The sequence below is a fragment of the Phyllostomus discolor genome, chromosome 3, assembly GCF_004126475.2.
Source record: "Phyllostomus discolor isolate MPI-MPIP mPhyDis1 chromosome 3, mPhyDis1.pri.v3, whole genome shotgun sequence".
NCBI lineage: Eukaryota > Metazoa > Chordata > Mammalia > Chiroptera > Phyllostomidae > Phyllostomus > Phyllostomus discolor.
The window spans coordinates 101,804,419-101,825,770 of NC_040905.2; the positions used below are offsets into that span (position 1 = coordinate 101,804,419).

Genomic DNA, 21,352 nt, shown 5'->3' on the forward strand with positions numbered 1-21,352 from the left:
GGCCAATGCCTCATGTGGAATAACCCTTCAACAAATATCAATTCCTCTTCCCTCCCTTCCTCTGGTCCTAGAAAGTAAGCTCCTAGAGGGTTGGGCCTGTGTCATGAAATCACTCGTTAAAATGTAGTAAGAGTTCTGATTGCATTGGAATTAGAGACCTGACTTTCCAATTCTGCCCTGACCTTGCTGTGTGGCCTAGGGCAAGTTGTTTACCCTCTCTGGGCTAGCATTCCTCTTCTGTAATAACATGGATATGTCCTACCTTCAGGACTGCGAGTAAGAGAGAGAATGCATGTGAAACTCACAGGGTCTCTGCTCCCCCTTCAAAGTCCATTCTCTCCTTAAAATTTAAGAACAGTTTATTATTTTGGGACTTGGTTTTACCTCCCATTCCCATTTCACAAGGTGCCTCTGAGGCCATGTGGAATGATGTGGCCTTTGGGAATAAAGACCGCTGGGGAGGGACAGACAGTGCTGGAGACTTTTCTTTGTTCCTGGCGATCAGACCCTTGATTTCTGGACTGAGGGGCCTGTCGGACTGGATCCAGCAATTAAAGGCACATGCTGCTTCTTTCTTTCTTTCTTTTTCTTTTTAACCATGAGCAAAGTTATTAATGGGCTCTTGGCAGAGCAAATTAATTTTTTTACTTCCTAATTAGGAAGAGGAGCAGAGACCACACTAGCACTGGTGGCATTTGGTTCAGCAGGGAGAACCTTGAGCTGACCTCAGGGTGGACAAATTCTCTTCCAGACTTAAAAAAATGGTCTCTTTTCAGAATATGCCTTTCAGAATATTCAGTGAGCTCAGAAAATGAGAGAGTGTGGACAAAGAAAGTAAACACACACACACACACACACACACACACAGAAAATGGGAGGAGAGGACACGAAAGAAGAAGGTTGGGTTGAGGCCGTGTCTGTCCCTCTCGCTAGGAGTGGTGGGAGTCAGAGACAGGGTCTGAACTCTTGTGTGAGCCTTCAGATCCCACCACAATGGTCTCCAGTGGCCAAGAGAGGCAGATGGCTCAAAAAGGCCAGCTGGGTTAAAAAAAAAAATCTACCCTCATATTTTAGGAATACTCTTGATAAGACAGTGCCCTGCTAATCTAAACTTATCCGCCTTTTACACCTCAGCATGAATTACTTCCATGAGGTTCACCCTTTGACACTGAGCTAACCACCTGACCATCGAAGTAGGGTTCTCCGGGGGACAAAGGGGCTTCATCTGTCCAGGAGCTAATGGGATACCCAGTCTTTTTCTTCTGGTAGGGGAGTTTCTAAAGTTTTTACCGTAGGTCCCGACACCGTGAGAGATACTTATGTCCTTTCTGGAAAGCTGCCTCTTGCCTAATTTTTCCACCTCTAACAAAGCTGCTGATATCTTGTAAGTAGAGAAGTCTCAGTAAAACTATTCTGTATGAACCCTGAAGTAAAATCTATGGACTTGGCGATAATGATGTGTCAGTACAGGTCCATCGCTTTGACAAACGTATCTCGCTGGTGGAGGTGTTGAGCATCGGGGGTGGGGGTGTGTGCATGTGGGGGCACAGAGGGATGTGGGAACTCTGTGTACTTCTCACTCCATTCTGCTTTGAACCTAAAACTGCTCTAAAATACACAATCTGTTTTTTTTTAATTCCAAATAAGCCTAAGTTTGGACCTTGGTAGGAAAACTCTGGTTTTCTCTTTCACCCTTTTCAGCTGAATTCTTTTGTGCATACTCCCTCTTGGGAGTAGACTGAGATACTGGTCTGGGGTTTGAGGCCTAGCCTGCCGTCTGCCGCAGTGGGAATTTGGGCAAGTCCCTTCCCTGCAGATAGCCTCAGTTTCCCCATTTGGCAAATGGCATGGAGCTGCAGAAAGGCACCCACAGAACACCCATGTAGGACTATCTCCAGTGGGACACTGTCCCCATTTCTTTCAGAGGTGAGTCCGGAGCTGGGAAAACGGAGAACACCAAGAAAGTCATCCAGTACCTGGCTGTGGTGGCTTCCTCCCACAAGGGCAAGAAGGACACGAGCATCACGGTGAGTGGCAGTCTCTGGCTGGTGGCTGTGCCTTAGCAGAGGGGTGTCCGGGCTCATGGCCTGACTGAGCTGCGGACAAGCACTGTTAAAGAGGGCCAGGACTCAGCATTGTAAACACTCAGGTCCCTGTTTAACTGTCTCTTCCCCTGACGGCTCACAACAGGGATCTTTTTCTGCCTGGGGGGTGGCATTTGGGTCTGGGCAAGCCCTTGCGTCAGCCAGGGTCATCGTCTGAGGGATCCTGTTTTGTGAAATGGGAGGAGCCCTCTCCCTGCCACAGTGAGGAGTCTTGCTTTCCATCAGGGTTTCTCCACAGTGGCACCAGTGCTACTTTAGACCAGATAATTCTGTACTATGAGGCATCTTATGCACTATAGGGTGTTTAGCAGCATCCCTGGCCTCTTCCCACTAGATGCTGGTAGCAACTCCTCCCTCAGGGTGACAACCAAATATGTCTCCTGACACTGCCTGGTGTCTTCTAGGGGGCACAGTCACTGTGACTGGGAGCCATGGCTTTGTGGGAGTCTGTGAACCCCCTAGTGTGTGGCACCCCTGCCATTCCTCAACATGTCCCTCTGACAGGGCCCCAGGGGATGTACCGCTGTCACTCAGCATGTGAGCTTCGGTCCAGTGCCAGTGACTGAGCCTCTGTCCTGTGCCAGGCTCTGCCAGATGTGCTCAAGCAATGAGTCCGAGAAATGCTGTCATTCTAGGCACTGAGCTCCCAGACACATGGGAAACAGGGGGCATCGTCAAGTAACCATACAGATAACCCCATGGTGACTCAGTTTGATTAAGGGCTTCAAAGAAAAGGAAAAGCAGATTTCTAGAATGATCCCTTCTTGGGTCCATCCTTCTCTTCCTTCTCCTCCTCCAGCCCTGCCTCATCTGTCCCAGAGGAGGGGACAAGCAATGGGGCTGTTGAAGGACCTTTCCAGCACCTCTGTTGAGGGTTTGGGGCAGGAGAGATGGCAGAATGGAGGCCTGACAATGGGTTGGGTGTCATTGGTTCCTACTATTCTGACTTGCTTCTGGTGCTCAGAGGCGGCTCTGGAGTAGCCACGAAGACCAGCTTGTCTAGAGGCACTCAAAGGTCCAGGGTCGGCACTGGTGTTAGCTTCAGGAATCTCCCTCCCTCAAACAAATGCAGAACACCTAAGGTCTGGCATTTCTGAACTGCCTCTGGCATTCTGTAGAGTGAGAGACAGCCCCAAGGTTTGCGTGCCAGTTGACCACTGCTTCCCACAGCCTTTCCTTTCCCTAGAACAGTAAGAATTAGAAATAATACGACTTAACAATAATGACTGATCTTTATCAAGCGCACACTGTGGTGCTGAGCCCTTCTTTCTCTGCACATGTAAACACGGCTCAGACAAGATGTCATCTGATACGGCCTTAAAGATCCCACCGTGGCCCCTGCAGTTACAGACACCTTTGAAACATCTGGGTCTATAAGAGATTAGAAATGGGAGTGAGCAAAACAGAGGAAGAAAGAGAATCAAAGAGAAGTTGCTGCTGCCCTGGTTACCTTGGGGAATGCAGGCTGCCGGGGGCGGGCGGGGCAGGGGACTGAAATCATCTATTCTCCAGCTCCTGGTGTATGTGTGATTGAAATAACACTGACATTTGTTTTATACTGTATTGTTCAACCACAGCAAGGCCCATCTCTTGCCTACGTGAGTAACTGGGAGTGTTTTCCTGGTGTGTACGGGAGGCACGGAGTGTATTTAGATCTGCATGGTCCTGTTGCACCCACTGAGCCCCATAGTTGACAGTAGAGTGGGCTAGCCCCCAAGTTTCACAACCCAAACCAACAAATGCACCGAAATACTACTGTCCCGCGGGTGTCCGATGCCAGTGCAGGGCGTGGGGACACATTTGCCACCCACAGGACTCCCATGGGAATCCCTAGGATCTCCTCCAGCCTGTAATGGATTTTCCCAGTTCAGAATGAGTCCCCCACCCTCCCCACGAATGTGTCCACTACCTGGAATGCCCTAGGATCATCCAACCCATCTGGTTGAATGTTTCAGGATTATGTGGCCCTAAAGCTTCCCTGGCTTGACTGACAGTCAGTTAATGGCTCTGCTGTGGCATGCCTCCTTCCCTCCGCCCTGCCATCATCCCTGTACTTCTCCCTGAGCCATGTCCCCTATGCACTGGTGTGTCCTCATGCATGTGTGTGCAGTGCGTGTCTCTCTTTGCATGCTGATTGCTTGACCTGAGGCTCCAGAGACAGGAGTCTTGGGGTTTGCGATGCACTAGCTTTGGTGGCACGGTAAGGCCCCAGCTATGCAACACACAACCAGGTCTTACTTGGACCTCTGCATCTGTAAACTCATGTCTAACCCAGAGCTTCAGGGGCTGGCACATGGGTCTCAGCCTGGATGAGAGCCTCAGAGGTCCCAGTGCACTAGGATCACACTCAGTGCATCTTAGTTAGACCCTGGGCAGCAGTGCCATGGATGGGTCAGGAGAATCAGGATTCTGGTTGAGATCTGCTCCTGTGTGACCTCAGCCAAGACACTTAACTTCTCTGCGCCACAGTCTCATCCATAAAGTGAGCGCTTTGGACCAGATCCCCATGTTTAAAGCTCTCCTGAGAAGGACATTTTGACCCCACCAGCTGGAATTCCCATTCTAGAAAGGGAACTTTTTGTGAGGTATTGGGACCCCAAGTTTGTACTGACAAAAAGATCTTTTATTAGAGTTCTTCCCACTAGCCAAGGAAAGCCCATGACTCTTGTCATAAATTCCTACAAGCCACAGTTCCAGGAGATTCCACCTGTGGCTGGATTTTCACAGAGATAAGACTTCAGTTCCATCTTCTTTGGAAGCTGTAAAGGAGGAAGACGTGTGAATAGACACAGAAGTAAATAGTAGCTTCCTGTTTTGTCCATTAGGGACAGCAACACAATGTCCTCCTGGTACCAGAGGAATAGGAGGAAAATTGTGCTCGCTCTTTCCCCCTTAGAGCCTTCCCCGGCTTCTTTTTAGCCCAGTGCTACTGCCCTGAAAAAGGGGAGCAGGGGCATCAGCAGACAGAACCAGGAGGAAACCCTCAGAGCTCACCACTTCCCAGCGAGACCTGCAGGAGGTTGGACAGGGAGGCCTCTGGCTAGTCTGCAGCCACCGTTTTTTGGGGCTAGGCAAGGAGCAGCTCCTCGCTTCCCAGCATGACTTACCTCGTTGGCCCTTTCCTGCCACATTTAATCACATGACTGCATTTGTGCACAGGAGCCCCCAAGAGAGGGCCAGTGGGCTGTGTACAGTCTCAGCTGCATTTAACCTGATGAATGGAGCTCAGGCAACCTGCTTTGTAGCTTTGGTCTGCCGTCTGTTAAAAGTATTCCTGGTGGGTTTTGCGCATTCCTTACTTGTCTTGCACAGGAGCCCTCAGAAAACTAGTCCACAAAAGGAAAAATGGCAACTTAAGAAAAAAATTGCACTAAAACCATCAGGAGTGGCTTAGCTTGAAGACGGTTGCTTCTTAAACACAAACAGCAACAGGACTGCCTCCCATCAGCAGTAGTGCGGGTCTGCACAACTCCAGGAGTGCCACTCACTGTGATGTAAATGACGCCCCGGTGTTGGGCGATGCAGCTGTTCTGAGTGGCAGTGATATTGCATGAATGAGCAGGCCCCATCTAGGGAAAAGTGACCGTCCTAGGGAAGAGAAGCCCTAGCTACCAAAGAGCTCAGCCAGTTGCTTCTCTTCTGAAACCCTGGAGTAAGTCTGGACATTCGCATTGTGGTCTCAGAGCGGGTAGGTGATAGGATAGAGAACCTGTGGGTTAAGGGCTGAGTTTTGGGGCAACATCCATCTAGGGCAGAACTATCAGTGCTTGGGTCTCTTTCTCCAATAACTAGATATGAATGAATTTTAGGGTGAGCTGGAAAAGCAGCTTCTACAAGCAAACCCCATTCTGGAGGCCTTTGGCAATGCGAAAACAGTGAAGAACGACAACTCCTCCCGATTCGTAAGTAGCCAAGCCACATGGGTTTTCTGGGAAAGGCTCAGGTCCTATGGTGTCATCTCTTGCCTGGGAAAGCAGAGTCTGTGTTTGCAAGGGGAGTCTGGGATGGAAGGGACAGAGGCATACATCACACATTTTGCTCTGTGTTTTCAGTCCTGTCTTGACCTTACAAACCTACGGGGGCTCACTTCTTCCTTCCTTCCATCATTCACCAAATATTCATTGAGAATCTATTGTGAGATACCCTGTTAGACATTTGACATTCATGATTGATTCAATAAATATTTATGAGCACCTAATATGTGCTGGATACTTATATCCAATACTTATTTATTTGGCAAAACACAAATTGAGCACCTATTTGGTACCAGGCACATACATCCTTCATGAACATTTATTAAGCACTTGCTGTATACTGTCATTCTGGTAGGTATTTTTATATACACCATTATCTTGGTTTTTTAAATTTGCTCAGTTAATTTTTAGTAAGCACCTACTGTGTATCAGATACTGAACTAGGCTCACAGGACCATGGCAAACAGTTCAGATGTAATTACAGCCTTCATGAAGTTTGCAGTCTAGCTGGGGAGCTGACAGTCAACGAGGCAGGAGGTGCCACCTTCCCACACACGCTTCCACAGGCTTCCAGGGCCTCTCCTTTCTCACTAGGGCCTAATGGGCAGTTGGTGACACCCAGACAAAAATTATTTTTTTTGTACAAACTAAATGGTGGCTTCCATAGGAGGGTCAGAAAGATATGTTAAAGAGGGGATTCTGAGGAAACATTGAGGATTTTGGCAATATGAGGGATGCTGGTTAGGATGTCACATGATTGGGGTCCTCTGCTAACTTGTGGGTGCCCCTCTTAACTGTCAATCGCTGGGGTGGAACCCTGTGAAAAACTCTCTGTGGAGACCTCTGCTCAGCATTCCTGTGTCCTCCCTGCTCACACAGGGGTCCCCAGCCCTGCCCCCCTCAAGACCCACTTTTTATAACAAATAACTATGCAATGTCCACTTCCCTTTCCCAAAATTAGAGTTATAGGTAACATCACTTACTATGCACATCAGGTAAAAACGAGTCAGCATAATGACTTAACTGCAATGTGAAGGGGAAATAAAACAGAACAATTCATAATTAAAATGCAAATTTCAGCATATCAGCGCTCAGGCCTCAAGACCTAAGAAAACACAGTGAAGTAGTTGTACATTTGCATTCAATCCATAATCACCAGGCCTGTGACCACTGCAGGCACAGACGGAGACAGGGTGCCGGTGTCTGGGGATGTGTGCCTGGGAGGGGGTTCCAAAATGATGACATAGTCTTGGGAAAGCTCTCGACCAAAGAACAACTTGCTCTAGAGTTACATGGATGTGACATTCTTATATTAAAACAACATTTAAAATTTTTGCAAGTTTTTATCTGAAACAGGGTTAGGTTCTAGTAGAGGTCAGCTAATGCCAAACAGGTTTTCCACTCCCGTGAATGTTAGACAGCAGTTTTGAAAGTCACAGGGGATGAGAGCAATGCTTGGTGTCTGGGGTTCTCCTGGCCAGTGTAGGGTGCTTAGCATCCTTGGCCCCTGTCCACTACAAAACAGCAGCCCCCACCATCATGTGACACCCCAATCAGCCACTCCCCCAGATTTCCAAAATCCTCCTGGGAGATGTGCTGCCTTCACTGAGAAGCACTGCATGTTCGTACTGCAGTCCAGTACCACATTTCTAGACATCATAAAGGAGAGCACAGAGTTAACCCATAAAAGGTTCTCTGCTCGTGGGTGCCCATGCTTTCTTGGGAGGAAGGGAGAGGAATGCACACAGGACTGGCAGGTCCTCTGTTACAGTTGCAATGGCTTTGGCTGTCCCAATCACTCTCCCATTTACTTCCTGACGGAGAAAGTGTAGGGCTTTTGTCGAGGCCTGAGCAAGCCTAGGGGACGTGTCCACACAGGGGAACATCTCCCACCATTTAAATCATGGTGGGAGGAAAGGGTGCGATCCTTTGTCAGCTACTGAAAAAGCAGGTAAAGGGTGGGGCCACGGGATGGTTTTGTGGTTCATCTGAGGCAGAGGCAGGTACATTGGGCATCTTCTCCTGGGAAGGAGATCTGATGAGTCCCAGGGCCGGGCACGTGGCCCAGACCCACACACAGAGCCTCCCATGCAAGTCCTGCTTGGATAGTGTGGCTCTGGAGTCACCATTCATGCTCATTGGTTCCAAAGAGGGGGTTTAGTTTGCATCTGGATGAACTTGAGCCTGACTCATCATGGAGGACCCAGCATGTTTCTAGGCAGGTGGCAGATGGGGAGCCCTCCAGCCACTGGAAGTGACAAAACATGACTTCTCCTCATGGCTCCTCCTCCTAGGAGTGCTATTAGATTGGGCAGCTCTCTCGGCCTCAGTTTTTCCACCTTTCAAGTGGGAATAGGTATGATGGGCTGAGGGTCATTGCAAGAGCCAAGTGGAATTGACTTGTGCAAGTGTTTTGTAAGTTCCTGTGTTGCGGTGAGTCCTTGGATCATCCCAATTCAGAGACGGTGGTTCCCTCCAACAAGTTGCCCTGTGAGACTCTGAGCCTGTGGGGTTGCGCCAGCCCACATTCTCCCTGCCATCTCCTTGCCCACCTGTCTGCAGGGATGGGTGAGGGGCTGAGGCCCAGGAACTGACCATAAACTGTTTTCCTGTTGGCAGGGCAAATTCATCCGCATCAACTTCGATGTCACTGGTTACATCGTGGGAGCCAACATTGAGACCTGTATCCTTTGCTGAGCCTGGACCACATGGGAGCCCTGCCTAGCCAACCTCCTTCCCAGAGCCTGAGGGGGCCCAAAAAAAGGCATAAGAGTTGCCTCTCTGTCCCCAGACTCTTGGGTTTCTCCCAGAACAAATTTTCCTATGGGTCTCACTCCCTTAATAGCAGGCATTGTGATGTGGTGGTCCCTGGGTTTGAACCCCAAACAGCCTGCATTTCATTCTGTGTGGACCTCTCCTTAGCTGAGTGACCTTGGGCCAGTTACTTGACCTTTCTGTGCTTCATCAGTGAACTCAGGATAACAGTACACCTATCTCGTAAAGCTGTTGGAAGAATAAAGTGAACCAATTCACGTAAAGCTCTCTCTCAGAGCCATGCCAGATGTAGAGTAAGGGTTGTCCATTGTGTGATCTTCACTTCATCCTTTTGAAGCCATGATCCAAGGCCAAACCCAGGACCCCTTGTTCTCCTTAGAGAACTGATTTGTGACTGGCTGCAGCCCACAGATAGGAATTTGGCAGAAACAGAGCTTTCCCAGAGGAATGGTCATGCTGCAAAGGATGCAAAGAGCATCTCGTGAGACTCTGGCAGGTGAAGTGGAGGCAAGTTAGAAATTTCTGGACTTGGGGACCACATCTAGGGCTTAGTAACTGATCAGTACAGAAGCATTACAGGTGCCATTCAGGCTCAAGGACATTATATTTTCATGGCTTGTGGAGCATTTGTTTGGCAATGACAGGACCCGGGGGAGTGTTTTGGTTGCATTCTGGTGCTCTGGATAAGAGGAAGACTGGAATGGCATGGGTCTGAGTCCAGGTCTCAGCTCTGCCATATTAGCTGTCGGGCTTTGGGCAAGTCACTTCATCTTTTTGAGGCTCAGTTTTGCCACCTGTAAAATGGGAATGAACAGCACCTACTTATGGAGCTGTATGTAACTTGCAGTTAAATGAAATGATGTGCATGGCCCTTGGCATGGTGCTTGGCCCAAAGTGTGCCTCTGACACATGATGGCTGTGATATTATTGTTATAACCTTTTCTTAAGGGCCCACAAGAGGTGATGTGTACCCCTTTATTCCATCTGGTACAAGAGCCCAGTGACGAATGTGCCCTCCCCCACCATCCTCAAGGGTCTCCATGCTTACCTCCCCTACCTCCCACTGCAGAACAGCTCATCTTAGATTAATTAGCAGGGTGTGTTTACAGTCTCCCTTCCAAGGCTGGGTCAAGGTCACTCTGCCAGGGCTGGCACCCAGTCTCTGAAGCCCAGCCCCTTGGCTGGGGTAATTTGGCCACCACAGGCACCTAGCTTTGCCACTTCCTAGTTGTGTGCTCTTGGGAGATAATGTCCCTCCTGAGTTTTGTCCTTCCCATAGTTTCCCTGTATGGAAAATGCAAATATTATTCACACTTACTTCCTAGGATAGTTTGTGAGGGTTAAATGAGATAATGCATACAAAATGCTTTAAAATGGGGGTTACTAAGTCATAGAGGGGTAATTATTTTTACTCTGAAACATCTCAGGACAGCTCACTCTGCAGCAGAGTTGGTGATGGTTGTTGGGTCTTTGGCTCCTATCTTTTCATGCTTTTTCTTTTCCCTCCATTCCCCTCACTTTTCTCAGGGCTGGGGGACTGCCAGTGTCACCCAGTGGTCTCATTAAGGGACCTGAGTCAGAACTAGAGGGTCAACCTGCATGAGTCAGGCATGGATGGCTTGACTCGGCCACCTCTCGAAGGCTCCTCAGAACTCTCTGGAGAGTCTCTCCGGGTCCTGGAGATTTCCCCTCCAGCAGCTAATGTGACAGGGATTGGAAAGGAAGGTTGGGTTCCTGCAAAGGAAACAGCCACGGTATCCCCAGAATTCTTAACTTCTCCCAAACCAGATCTGCTAGAAAAGTCACGGGCGATTCGCCAAGCCAGGGATGAGAGGACGTTCCACATCTTTTACTATATGATTGCTGGAGCCAAGGACAAGATGAAAAGTAAGTGACCAGCAAGGGCGAGAGTTGGGAGATTTCAGCTCTCCCTTTCATCATAATCTGGGGTCAATTCATCAGCTCTTAAAACAGGGCTGACATCCTGCCAAGGGAAAGAACTGTGTCTTCGGGTGGTAGATGCAGCCTTTCTCATCTCCTTGCAGTGAGAAGTGTGCCTTTTTTTCAGCCATTCTCATGTACTGAGCACCTGCTATGTGACATGGTAGACATCCAGTCCAATTAGACATCAAATAACTAATCAAGTCCAATTAGACTTGAAGACGTCAGGTTCAATTGGACAATCTGTGTTCAATCTGTGCCTTCCAGGAAGGGAGAAAAACAGTTGCTATATTTGCCAGTTTATAAAACCTGCAAGTATATAAGACACAATTTTTTTTAAGAAATTTGGAGGGGAAGTGTAACTAAGCAATTTTTATTATACAAGGTCTGTCCAGAAAGTATCCAGCCATGTAATATGAAGAATAGAGGTTATTGAAAAACATACAAGAAACATTGTACATAGATAGGACAGTGATGCCTCAGTCCCCTTCAAAGTAGGCACCTTGGGACCTCACACAGTTCTTCCAATCGCCATCAGCTGCACTGTCATATTTTCCTGAATCTCATCAACAGCCTGAAATCTTTCCCCTTTCAAAGATGATTTTAGTTTTGGGAAAAGCCAGAAATCATGGGGTGCCAAATCTGGGCTGTAGGGGAGCTGAGTCACCTGGAGTTGCAAAAAACTCTGCACGAGATGTGATGCATGAGTGGGCACATAGTTGGGATGATGCTACCAATCACCAGTTGCCCATAGCTGTGGCCTTCTGAATCATCTGAATAGTTTCTATGGAGGAACATTCAAGCTTAATGCAAAATGTGATGCAGATCCGTTGCTCTACTCGCTCAGTCATTTTGAATGTGATAGCCACACGGTACACATGCTCACTCAGCAGCGTCTACCACCCCCGCTGACTAGTACAGTGAAGTCATCATTGTTCACACATGCACATTCCAGTCCACTCTCCTTGGCTGCCAGGTTACATGGATGTCACACAAACCATTCTCGTTATATTAACAATGGTGGACTTTTTCCAGACAGACCTCGTATATCTTTTGAAAGAGTCCTTGAAGTGGTTTCATAGGGCAGAGTTCAATAAACTTTCTGTAAAGGACTAAGTAATAAATCTTTTAGGCTTTTCGAAGACCACATGGTTTCTGTCACAACCTCTTGGTTCTACCATTGAACATAATGCAAAAACAGCCATAGACAATACATGAATCAACGGGCACAGCTGCATTACAATAAAACTTTATTTATAAAAATAGGTATACTGATCTTTGTTTCAAGAAATTATTTTTTGCATATAAACAATATACTCTATGCCATATTCCATTAGGAAATGGTATGTTCTAGACATGTAGTAATCTACTAATTCTTAAAAGAATATGTAAACCACCTGGCTGAAAAAAGAAACATACCAATGACTATAGGTACAGGGCATGGTCTACATTCTAGTACTAAGTCTAAGTCTAAAACTTTAGGAGAAAAGTACAAACTTAGCTTCCTACCAGTTTTGTGGCCCAGGGTTAGCTTATTTTGGTTAAGAATTAGGTGTGTTGCAATATGTCACCACTAGGGGAGGCAGCATTTGTTATTGCTTCTGGATGCTTGGTCTGGAGCAATTTTGGATAAAAAGCAGGATGCTGAATGGATGCTATACACCTGCAAGTAGGTAAATTCGTAGTTACAGTGCAGACACTGTGAGGTGGCCTGGGAAGAAATGTTCATGTCCCTCCTCCTCCTATTTAACATCAAAGTCACCAGCTTGGTGGTTTGGTAACCTGGGTCTCAGTTGTGTGTTCTGCCACTGGTCTTCCAGAAATTGGGCAAGGATATGGCCAACCACTAAGATTCCAAGGAACCGTTTGTATTCTTGCTGATAGATCTGGGAAGAGGTTAGGTTTTTAGAGAAAAGAAAATATTTAAAAATGTATTCATAGTCTGGATAATGAGGTCTTGGCAACAATGTAAATTTCTTGTGACTTTAATCAGGCATTTCAGCTAATCCAAGGGCTCCAGTTAACTGGCATCTTGGGTCAATTTAGCCTTGAGTTTATTAAGTAGCTTCCAAGTGACTTCCCCATAAAAGACCTTGAAAACAAAAGTATCTCACCGACTTCCCTCCAAAAGTATAATAAAATCCAGCCTAAAATCCAACCCAAAATCCATATAATTGGATTATCTGGAATAAAATCCAGAAAGTCCAATCTTCCAATGAAGGATACTTGATGTATTTGAGGGTGATATAAAAGTAAGAAAAACAGAAGCAATTATAAAATTGGGGGGAAAGGGGCAGTGGCTGAACACCAACAAAGATATATAACCATAATCTTACAAAAAATGATGTTAAATAGATATAGTAATATACACAGGGAGTTGGCAAATGTTTTTGCTAAAGGGCCAGTTAATAAATATTTTAGTCTTTGGGGACCACCACATGGTCACTGTTGCAACTATTCAACTCTGCCTTTGTAGCATGAAAGCAGCCATAGATAGTAGACAAAGAAATAAGAGTAGCTGTGTTTCAACAAAACTTTATTTACAGAACCAACCAGCAGACCAGATTTGCCAAACCCGATATAAACTTTGTCTATTGATTCAACTGGATATAGTTGGAGGAGAGGGAGGGTGGTGTGAGAGCTCAGTCTTTACCCACCATACTAGGAAGTCAACAGAGAATATATCAAATTTTGACATGTTCAGAAATATCCTATAATACACATACAAACATAATAATATATATTCTAAGCTTATCATATGTAGGGGTCATGGTAACTACCAGAAGAAACAGCTAAAAGAGATAAAAGCAGTTATTGTGGGGTAAGGTAGGAGTTGGAGAAGAGGTGGGACAGGGAATATATTTTTATTATAAACCTTTGCTAATAATTGATTTTAAAAATTTGTGTACAAGTATGATTTTATTTTATAAAATACAATAAATGGGTAAGTGAAGATTGACCTAACTTTTCAGACATCTCTGTTCCTGAAGGCAGGGTGCCTTTGGACAACTGAGATAAATGTGTCCCTTCTTCCGGGCAAATGCAGCCCCATGTCAGGGGTCGTGGCTTAGCCAGTGGAGTGAAGGCTGAATTTCAGCTGTCAGGTACCCTGGGGGAGTGTGCAACCTGCACTGCTATGTGAGGCCAGTGATGGCCGGCAAAGCCATCTATGAGATGCAGAAGGAAGGTTTTAAACCATCCAAGTCTTAGGAAAGGAAAAGAAATTATGATGGCCCACGCCCTTTACCAGGTTCCTGTCTGGTGTTCAAAGTAGTGGTGTGCCTTCCTGACCACACCCCCTCTTTCTCTCCATCCAGATGACTTGCTATTGGAGGGCTTCAACAACTACACGTTCCTCTCCAATGGCTACGTGCCCATCCCAGCTGCCCAGGATGATGAGATGTTCCAGGAAACCTTGGAGGCCATGGGGATCATGGGCTTCAGTGAAGAAGAGCAGCTGTGTAAGTCCTCACACCTTGAGTCTGGGGGCTGGCGGGAAGACCTGGATTCAAGCTCTTGGTTCCACTGGAACCAGGTAGGGATTCTTCTCTGGTCAGGATTCATTTCTGCTCTCTGAATTCCCCAAATGCTCAAAAAAAGAGAAGGAAAATGAGTATTACTTTAGGTGATTTATTGGTGTTTTTTAAAAGTAGTTGTATACATTAGGGCTCTTTCAGTTATAGATGACCCAAATTATCTTTAGCAAAAGGGAAAATGATTCACTCAGAGCTAAAAAAAATAGTTCAGGGATACTGGACTCAGGTACAGGGAGTTCTAGGGGCTCAAAGTATATCTCTAGAACCTGGTCTCTCGACAACATTAATTTTATGTAGGCTGTAGCTTCTTGGCAGCAACATGGCTGCTATAGCTCCAGCCCTTACATTCTTGGGTTTAGATCCAACAGAAAAGAGTAGAATGGATTTTCTATTTGAGTTCCTAAATGAAATCTGATTGACTCTTATTGGTTGCCCTAGGATGATGTTCATAAAGCTGAGCTATCATTGTAGCCAGGTTGTAGAAAGTTCTGGGTAGCTTAGGTCTCTGTTCCATTCCTGGACCTGGAGATAGAGAGGTAGTTGACTTCATCAACAACATGTGAGCAGCCCTGACCTGTGTGGCTTAGTTGGTTGGGAGTCATCCCACAAAGCAAAATCTCACCAATTTGATTCCTTGTCAGGGAACATGCTTGGGGTGTGGGCCCGGTCCCCAGTTCAGGTACATTCAAGAGGCAGCCAATCAATGTGTCTCTCACACATCAATGTTTCTCTTTTTTTCTCCCTCCCTGCCCCTTTGTTTAAAAATGAACAAATAAAATCTTTTAAAAAATAACATGTAGGCAGAGTATATGGGAGAGAGAATAATTGAGGTGGTGGGTTTACTTTGGCTCTTCCTGGAAAGACAGTTCTGATAACAGACCAATATTGATGAGTATCATCAACCAGTGACCAAGAAGCACATTTACCCCTGAGAATAGGACAGTTCAATGAGATACTCTTGGTCTCCACGGTGTGCTTCAAGGAACACTTTTCCTTCTGGGTTAGCTGGGCCCCGTTGTTCAAGGTTATTCTCCGTTGGGAACTCCATGGTGAGATTGTGGAAAATTTTCCTTCCTTCCCATGCCCCTTTGATGCCCCAGAACAGCGCTGGGCTGCTGAAATGCAGCTACAGGGAGGGGCGGTTCCTCCTGAGATAAACTGGGGCCCAGGAAAAGAAGGTTTCGTGGGTCATTTGACAAATGGACAGTGTTTGTGGATTTTGGCCAGGGCTGCACATCAGAATCCAATGTTAACAGCACCCCCTTCTGAATGACATGGTTCTCCAAGAATAATTCATTTTATTTGGGACATGAGTCAGTTTTGCTTCTAATCTTTTGCTTTAAAAAAATACAACTAACAAGTAAGTACCTGCTATGTTTAGCTACGTGCTAAAATCCCCCTCCCCTTTTGTAATGTACCATTATATCCAGTTTAATTTAAATAATAAAGAACTGGAACAAACTAAAATATTGATCTATGGAGGATTTATTAAGTTATTGCTTGACCTTATTAAAGAGAATGATGGAGCCATTTAAATTGTTTTAGAGAAACACTGGCTTTTGTGGAAATGCTTGTATTTAAAGTGAAGACATCAGGTGACAAAGCAGTGTGCTAGGCATTACCTATGCATCATTTCATCACAGCACACGAGGTTGCCATTGCCCCTGGTCTGCAGATGAGAAGTGAAGGGACTCGCTCAAGGACACACAGTGGGTTACTGGTGGAGCTAGGACTCACTCTCAGGGGTTGTGGACTGCCAAGCCCTATTTTATGACTCACTGTGCTCTGTTTTTGTCTTTGGGATGGTGGTTTTTGTCCTTTAAACTCTTTTAAAAATCTGTGTCAGAGTCAAGGTATGGGAACCAAGGTTACAGGGAGCCTGGTATATTATAAAATGCAGAGTCACATCCTTATCAATGACGCAGAATCCCACCCTCAGACATAAGTGAACAAGTGTGGCTGTGTTCCAATAAAACTTTATTTAGCCCTGGCTGGGTAGTGCTTAGTTGTTAGAGTGTCGTCCCAATACGCCAAGGTTGCAGGTTCAATCCCCAGTCAGGGCACACACAAGAATCAGACAGTGATTATACCAATAAGGGGAACAACAAATCAGTATTTCTCTTTCTCTCCCTCTTCCTTTCTCTTTCTCACTAAAATCAGTAACTTAAAAAAAATTTTTTTAACTTTATTTAAAATGGCAGGCAGTAGGCTAGGTTTGGTCCACGGACTGCAGTTTGCCCTTGCCATGCAGTGTGGTATTCCATTTTAGCACAAGGTTTTTAGCAGTTGTCTGAAAATGTTCTCCCCTGTCAGGGTTTCTCCCCCATTAGCAGGGAGCTGGGGTGTTGGGCTTTCTCCTGAAAGCTCAGCATTGACTCTGTTTGGGAGAAAGATGTGGGCCGTCCGATGACCTTCAGACTCCAAACCGCCAGCACACCTTGGTGTTGATGGCCGTGTCTTCTCCGCTCTTCTCCCCTCGCCGCAGCCATATTGAAGGTGGTGTCGTCCGTCCTGCAGCTCGGCAATATCGTCTTCAAGAAGGAAAGAAACACGGACCAGGCGTCCATGCCGGATAACACAGGTGCCGCCCGCCTCTGCCCAGCGACTTGGGTGACGGAGGGAGGGTCACATTTGGTCTTTGGTTGTTTTCCTGGGTGAGATGGTTCATGGTATTAACAAGAGCTAAACTGAGTTATTTTCACTGACTCCTCTCTCTCTCTCTCTCTCTCTCTCTCTCTCTCAACTTTTCACTGCTAAAGATCTATGGTGGGAAGTTCTGGAATCAGTGTGGGGGAAAAGAACTAATAGCTTTAGCTCAGGAAGGGTCTTTAGGGAGCACCCATTCTAAAAGCTCCCACTCATATGTCTTGTTTAACAAACAGTTTTCCCTGTGGACTACATGCCAGGCCCCGAGATACAGAGGCAAACAAGACAGGAACAGCCCCACTTCTTACAGCATGTGCAGTCTTGCCTGGGAGATGGTGCTCCAGCTTCCCTGCAAACCGAAATGCTGGATAAAACATAAGATGCCCAGTTACACTTGAAAGACAGATAAACAACAAACACTTTTTAATTTAGTATTGGAATTAAATTATAGAATTATAATATATTATAGAACATAGAATTATATTCCCAAATGTCACCTAGGACATACTTACAATCAGAAGTGTTAGTTGTTTGCCTGACATTCAAGTTTAACTCAGCATCCTCTATTTTTTTTTAATCTGAATCCGACAGCCCTACCTGCAGATGAGCAGTGTTTCACGTTCTGAAAAGGTCACCTGGCTACCACTGGTGGCTGAGCCAGGAGGATGACTAGGTCCCCAGCTCGCCTGCCTCTGCGGCCTCCACACGGGCCGCAGGCTGTGGGTTGTGTTGCTCTTGCAGCCCCTGGTCCTCCCCTCCCTTAGGCCTGCCAGCCATTCCCCACGCGCTCCACTCCGGGCCTGGCGAGTTACCCTCTGAGAGAGACCTTCAGGGAAAGAGAAGCCCCCAAAGCACCCTCGCACAGAGATGGGGGGAGATCCTAAAACCACTCCATTTTATCGCCCACCTTGCACGCGCAAACTATCGTGCAGCACTAGTCTTCATGTTGATGGGGATTATGTTTTAGAGAAAGCTTTTAGATGCAGAAATGCACATATTGGTGTCACAAGAACACGGGAGTCCAGCGTCCAGAACAGATGTTCGTGAATATTTTCTGATACCTCTTTGTCTTCAAAGCGAAGTGGGATGGTGCAGATAATGCTGCTGGCCCCTCCCTGTTCTCCCTGCTGGGTGCCCTCTCCTCCCTGCACCTCCGGGCAACCAGTGGCTCTTCACTGCGAACCTTCAGCCTTACATTTGTACTGTCACTCACTTGTATGGGAACAATGTATAGTGTTGCTCTGTGTGTTTTTAATTGAGATAAATGATGTCCCACTGAAGACATCATTCTTCAACTTGATTTTTTTTCTGTTCTTTACTCACCATTGTCTAAATCAGGGTTTCTCAACAGTAGCAACACCTACGGAGACAACTAAAAAATGTCTCCAGACTCGGCCAAATGTCTGTCCCATGGGGGCAAAGCCATCCCCCCTGAGAACCACTGGCCGAGAGAGAAGGAGAAAAAGGGAAGTCACTCCTTCAACTGCTATTTGGTTTTCCATCTTATGGAAATACCTTGATATGTTTGCTCCCATATTAATGGACATCGAAGCTGTTTCCAATATTGTATCACTACAAGCAATGCTGCAACCATATCTTGGAATAGTGGAACGAATATTTATTGAATAGTTAACTGTGTGTCAGGCACTTTCAATACCTTACCTCATTGAACCCTGTCATAGTCCCACAGGATACTGAGTAGGTGACTCTGTTTATAAGTCAAGAAAAACAAGACTCCAGGAAGCTGAATGGCTTTTCCAAAATCACGTGGCTGGGAAGTGGGAAGAGGGCAAGGGCTTGAACCTAGAACCATCTGACCTTATACCTCAGCAGGAGCACACCTCCACCCCACCCCTGTCATTGCCTCTTAGCAAAACACTGGGGTGAGGTTGCTAATGACAGCAGTTTTTAGGACTTCTTATGCTATGTTCACTACGATCATGCTCCATCTCTCAAAAAAAAAATACCACAAAAAAACCACAACCCAACAATGTATATACAAACCACAGACATCCCACATGATGTGCCTTTCTTTCCAAGGCTTCTCTTTGTGATGCACTTACTATGCTTCTTTTCTCCACCCAGCCGCTCAGAAAGTGTGTCACCTCATGGGGATTAACGTGACAGATTTCACCAGATGCATCCTTACCCCGCGCATCAAAGTCGGGCGAGATGTGGTACAGAAAGCGCAGACAAAAGAACAGGTAATGATGCACTTGCCATTTATTCCTGCAGAATCCTCCATCCATCTCTTCATCCATCCACTATCTACCCATCCATCCATTTGTGTATCTGTTCATCCATCCATCCATCCCTGCACCCATCCGTCCACCTTAGCCCATTCATCCATCATGTCTCCATTCCCCTATTCATCTATCCACCTGTGCACTTAGCCATCAGTTCACTTATCTTTCCATACAGGTAATTACACATCCATCCATTCATCCATTTATACATCATCAATCCATTTATCCATCTTCTTCCCCATCTGTCCGTATCTTTATTCCTCACCTGTCCAACACTAGAATATTCGAAGTCCATGTCAGGTTTTAAGAATACAATACTGACCAAGAGCTGCAGAGTCCTTCACTCATGACCTCATCCTGATCTCTTAGGTGTAGGGACAAAGTCTGACCTAAAAGATTTGTCTTTGGAAATGACCATGTACCCTTTCCGGAGGCAGGACTGACCACCTCCTGCTGGCCCCTGGGATGGAACAGGCTCCTCTCTGTTGCAGGTCTCTCTGCTGGGTGTTGACTTACCCACACGGTCATTCCGTAGATCTGACCACGCTGTTCCTTACTGATCCTTTGTGCTGGTTGCAGAGATGGTGTTGTTTCCTTGTTTGGCTATTTGTTGGTTTGTTTGTTTTTTAAGGACTTACTATAAGTAGGAGAAGAATAAAAAACCTGAGTCATCAGCTGGATTCTTGGGAAAACGCAGCCTGTGGGGAATGACTGTGCTCCCTTGCTCCCCCACAGGCAGACTTTGCCATAGAGGCTCTGGCCAAGGCCACTTTCGAGCGCCTTTTCCGCTGGATCCTCAGCCGTGTGAATAAAGCCCTGGACAAGACGCACCGGCAAGGAGCTTCGTTCCTGGGAATCCTGGACATTGCTGGATTTGAGATCTTTGAGGTACGGTTTGATGGGATGACAACAGGCATGGACTTGGCTTTCTGGGATGAAGAAGCTTCCCCTTGGAGAATTCATTATTTTGGAGGGAGGCAGGCAGATGGCTGCTGCAGGGTGGGAGGCTATCTAGTTTAGGTTAGATCATCGAGGGTGGATGAGACAAACTCAACAGGGAATGTGCTGGTTTGTGAAACGGAGAAGGCCGGAGGTCCAGCTGCATCCAACAAGCAGGACTTGATCTCCTGCCATCTCCCCCACCGTCCTCCACTCCGGCTCCATTCTCAAGCAGGCTACCCTCATGGTGGCCAGATGGCTGCCACAGCTCTCAAGGGCCGCTCAGCTACTGTGGCAGTTCCAGCCAGTCCCAACCGCTTCCAACAGTTCCAGTCAAAACCTTGGTATTGAGTCTCATCAACTCCTACTGGAGGAGGGCCGTGTGGTCACCTCAGAGCCAGGCACTATTTTGAGGGTCTTGCCTTCCTTCACATGGCTATGGGATCTCACTCCCATGGGTTGGGGGGAAGTTCTCAATGAAATGGAAAGTCTTGAGACTAACAGATCATCCAAAATCTATCTATATGGAATTACTCCTTCTTCAAGCCTCGGTTTCTACATCTGCAAAATGGGGAGTGATAGAGTATCCTACCTTATTATTCTTCCCACAAATCATTGTGCAGATGCAGGAGATAAGCATCCTTAAAACAATGTATAAGCAGACCCTGTGTGTGGCATGGGAATTGGTAAATTCTGCCAGCCCCTGTGAACTCTAGGCAGCCTTTGCTGGGGCCTAACCACTCTCTGGGTGCTGAAACGGCAGAACAGGCTCTTGTGGAAAGGGTGTCAAGCCCTGGGGCTCTCTGTTGGGGGGGACCCCGAGCCCTCTGACTTCATCCATGATGCTCACGGGGCCTCCCTCACTGTCCTGTGCTCAGGTGAACTCTTTCGAGCAGCTGTGCATCAACTACACCAACGAGAAGCTGCAGCAGCTCTTCAACCACACGATGTTCATCCTGGAGCAGGAGGAGTACCAGCGCGAGGGCATCGAGTGGAACTTCATCGACTTTGGGCTGGACCTGCAGCCCTGCATCGAGCTCATCGAGCGGCCGGTGAGGGCCCACGTCACACTCGCATGCGTGTGGCCTCTTGCAGTCGGCATGTGGACCCTGCTCTCTCTCCGTCTGTGCACGCTTCCCCCAGCACTGAGTCCTTGTGAACCCAGTCATACTCTCTCTTAACCCACATTA

The 21,352-nt window shown here is 46.8% G+C and overlaps 1 protein-coding gene across 4 annotated transcripts in view; it reads left to right on the top strand.

Annotated features, from left to right (window-relative positions):
• MYH11 (myosin heavy chain 11) overlaps window positions 1-21,352 on the top strand; it is a 117,536-nt gene that overhangs the window by 62,413 nt on the left and 33,771 nt on the right. For 2 of the 4 annotated variants that reach the window (XM_028520326.2, XM_036020900.1), the window contains 10 exons: window positions 1,925-2,027; window positions 3,683-3,703; window positions 5,915-6,007; window positions 8,699-8,762; window positions 10,643-10,741; window positions 14,113-14,256; window positions 16,817-16,912; window positions 19,063-19,181; window positions 19,959-20,111; window positions 21,041-21,214. In XM_028520326.2, the coding sequence (XP_028376127.1) occupies window positions 1,925-2,027; window positions 3,683-3,703; window positions 5,915-6,007; window positions 8,699-8,762; window positions 10,643-10,741; window positions 14,113-14,256; window positions 16,817-16,912; window positions 19,063-19,181; window positions 19,959-20,111; window positions 21,041-21,214 (1,066 nt within the window). The remainder of the gene's footprint in view (window positions 1-1,924; window positions 2,028-3,682; window positions 3,704-5,914; window positions 6,008-8,698; window positions 8,763-10,642; window positions 10,742-14,112; window positions 14,257-16,816; window positions 16,913-19,062; window positions 19,182-19,958; window positions 20,112-21,040; window positions 21,215-21,352) is intronic. The other 2 variants (XM_028520335.2, XM_036020901.1) reach the window with 1 other exon arrangement.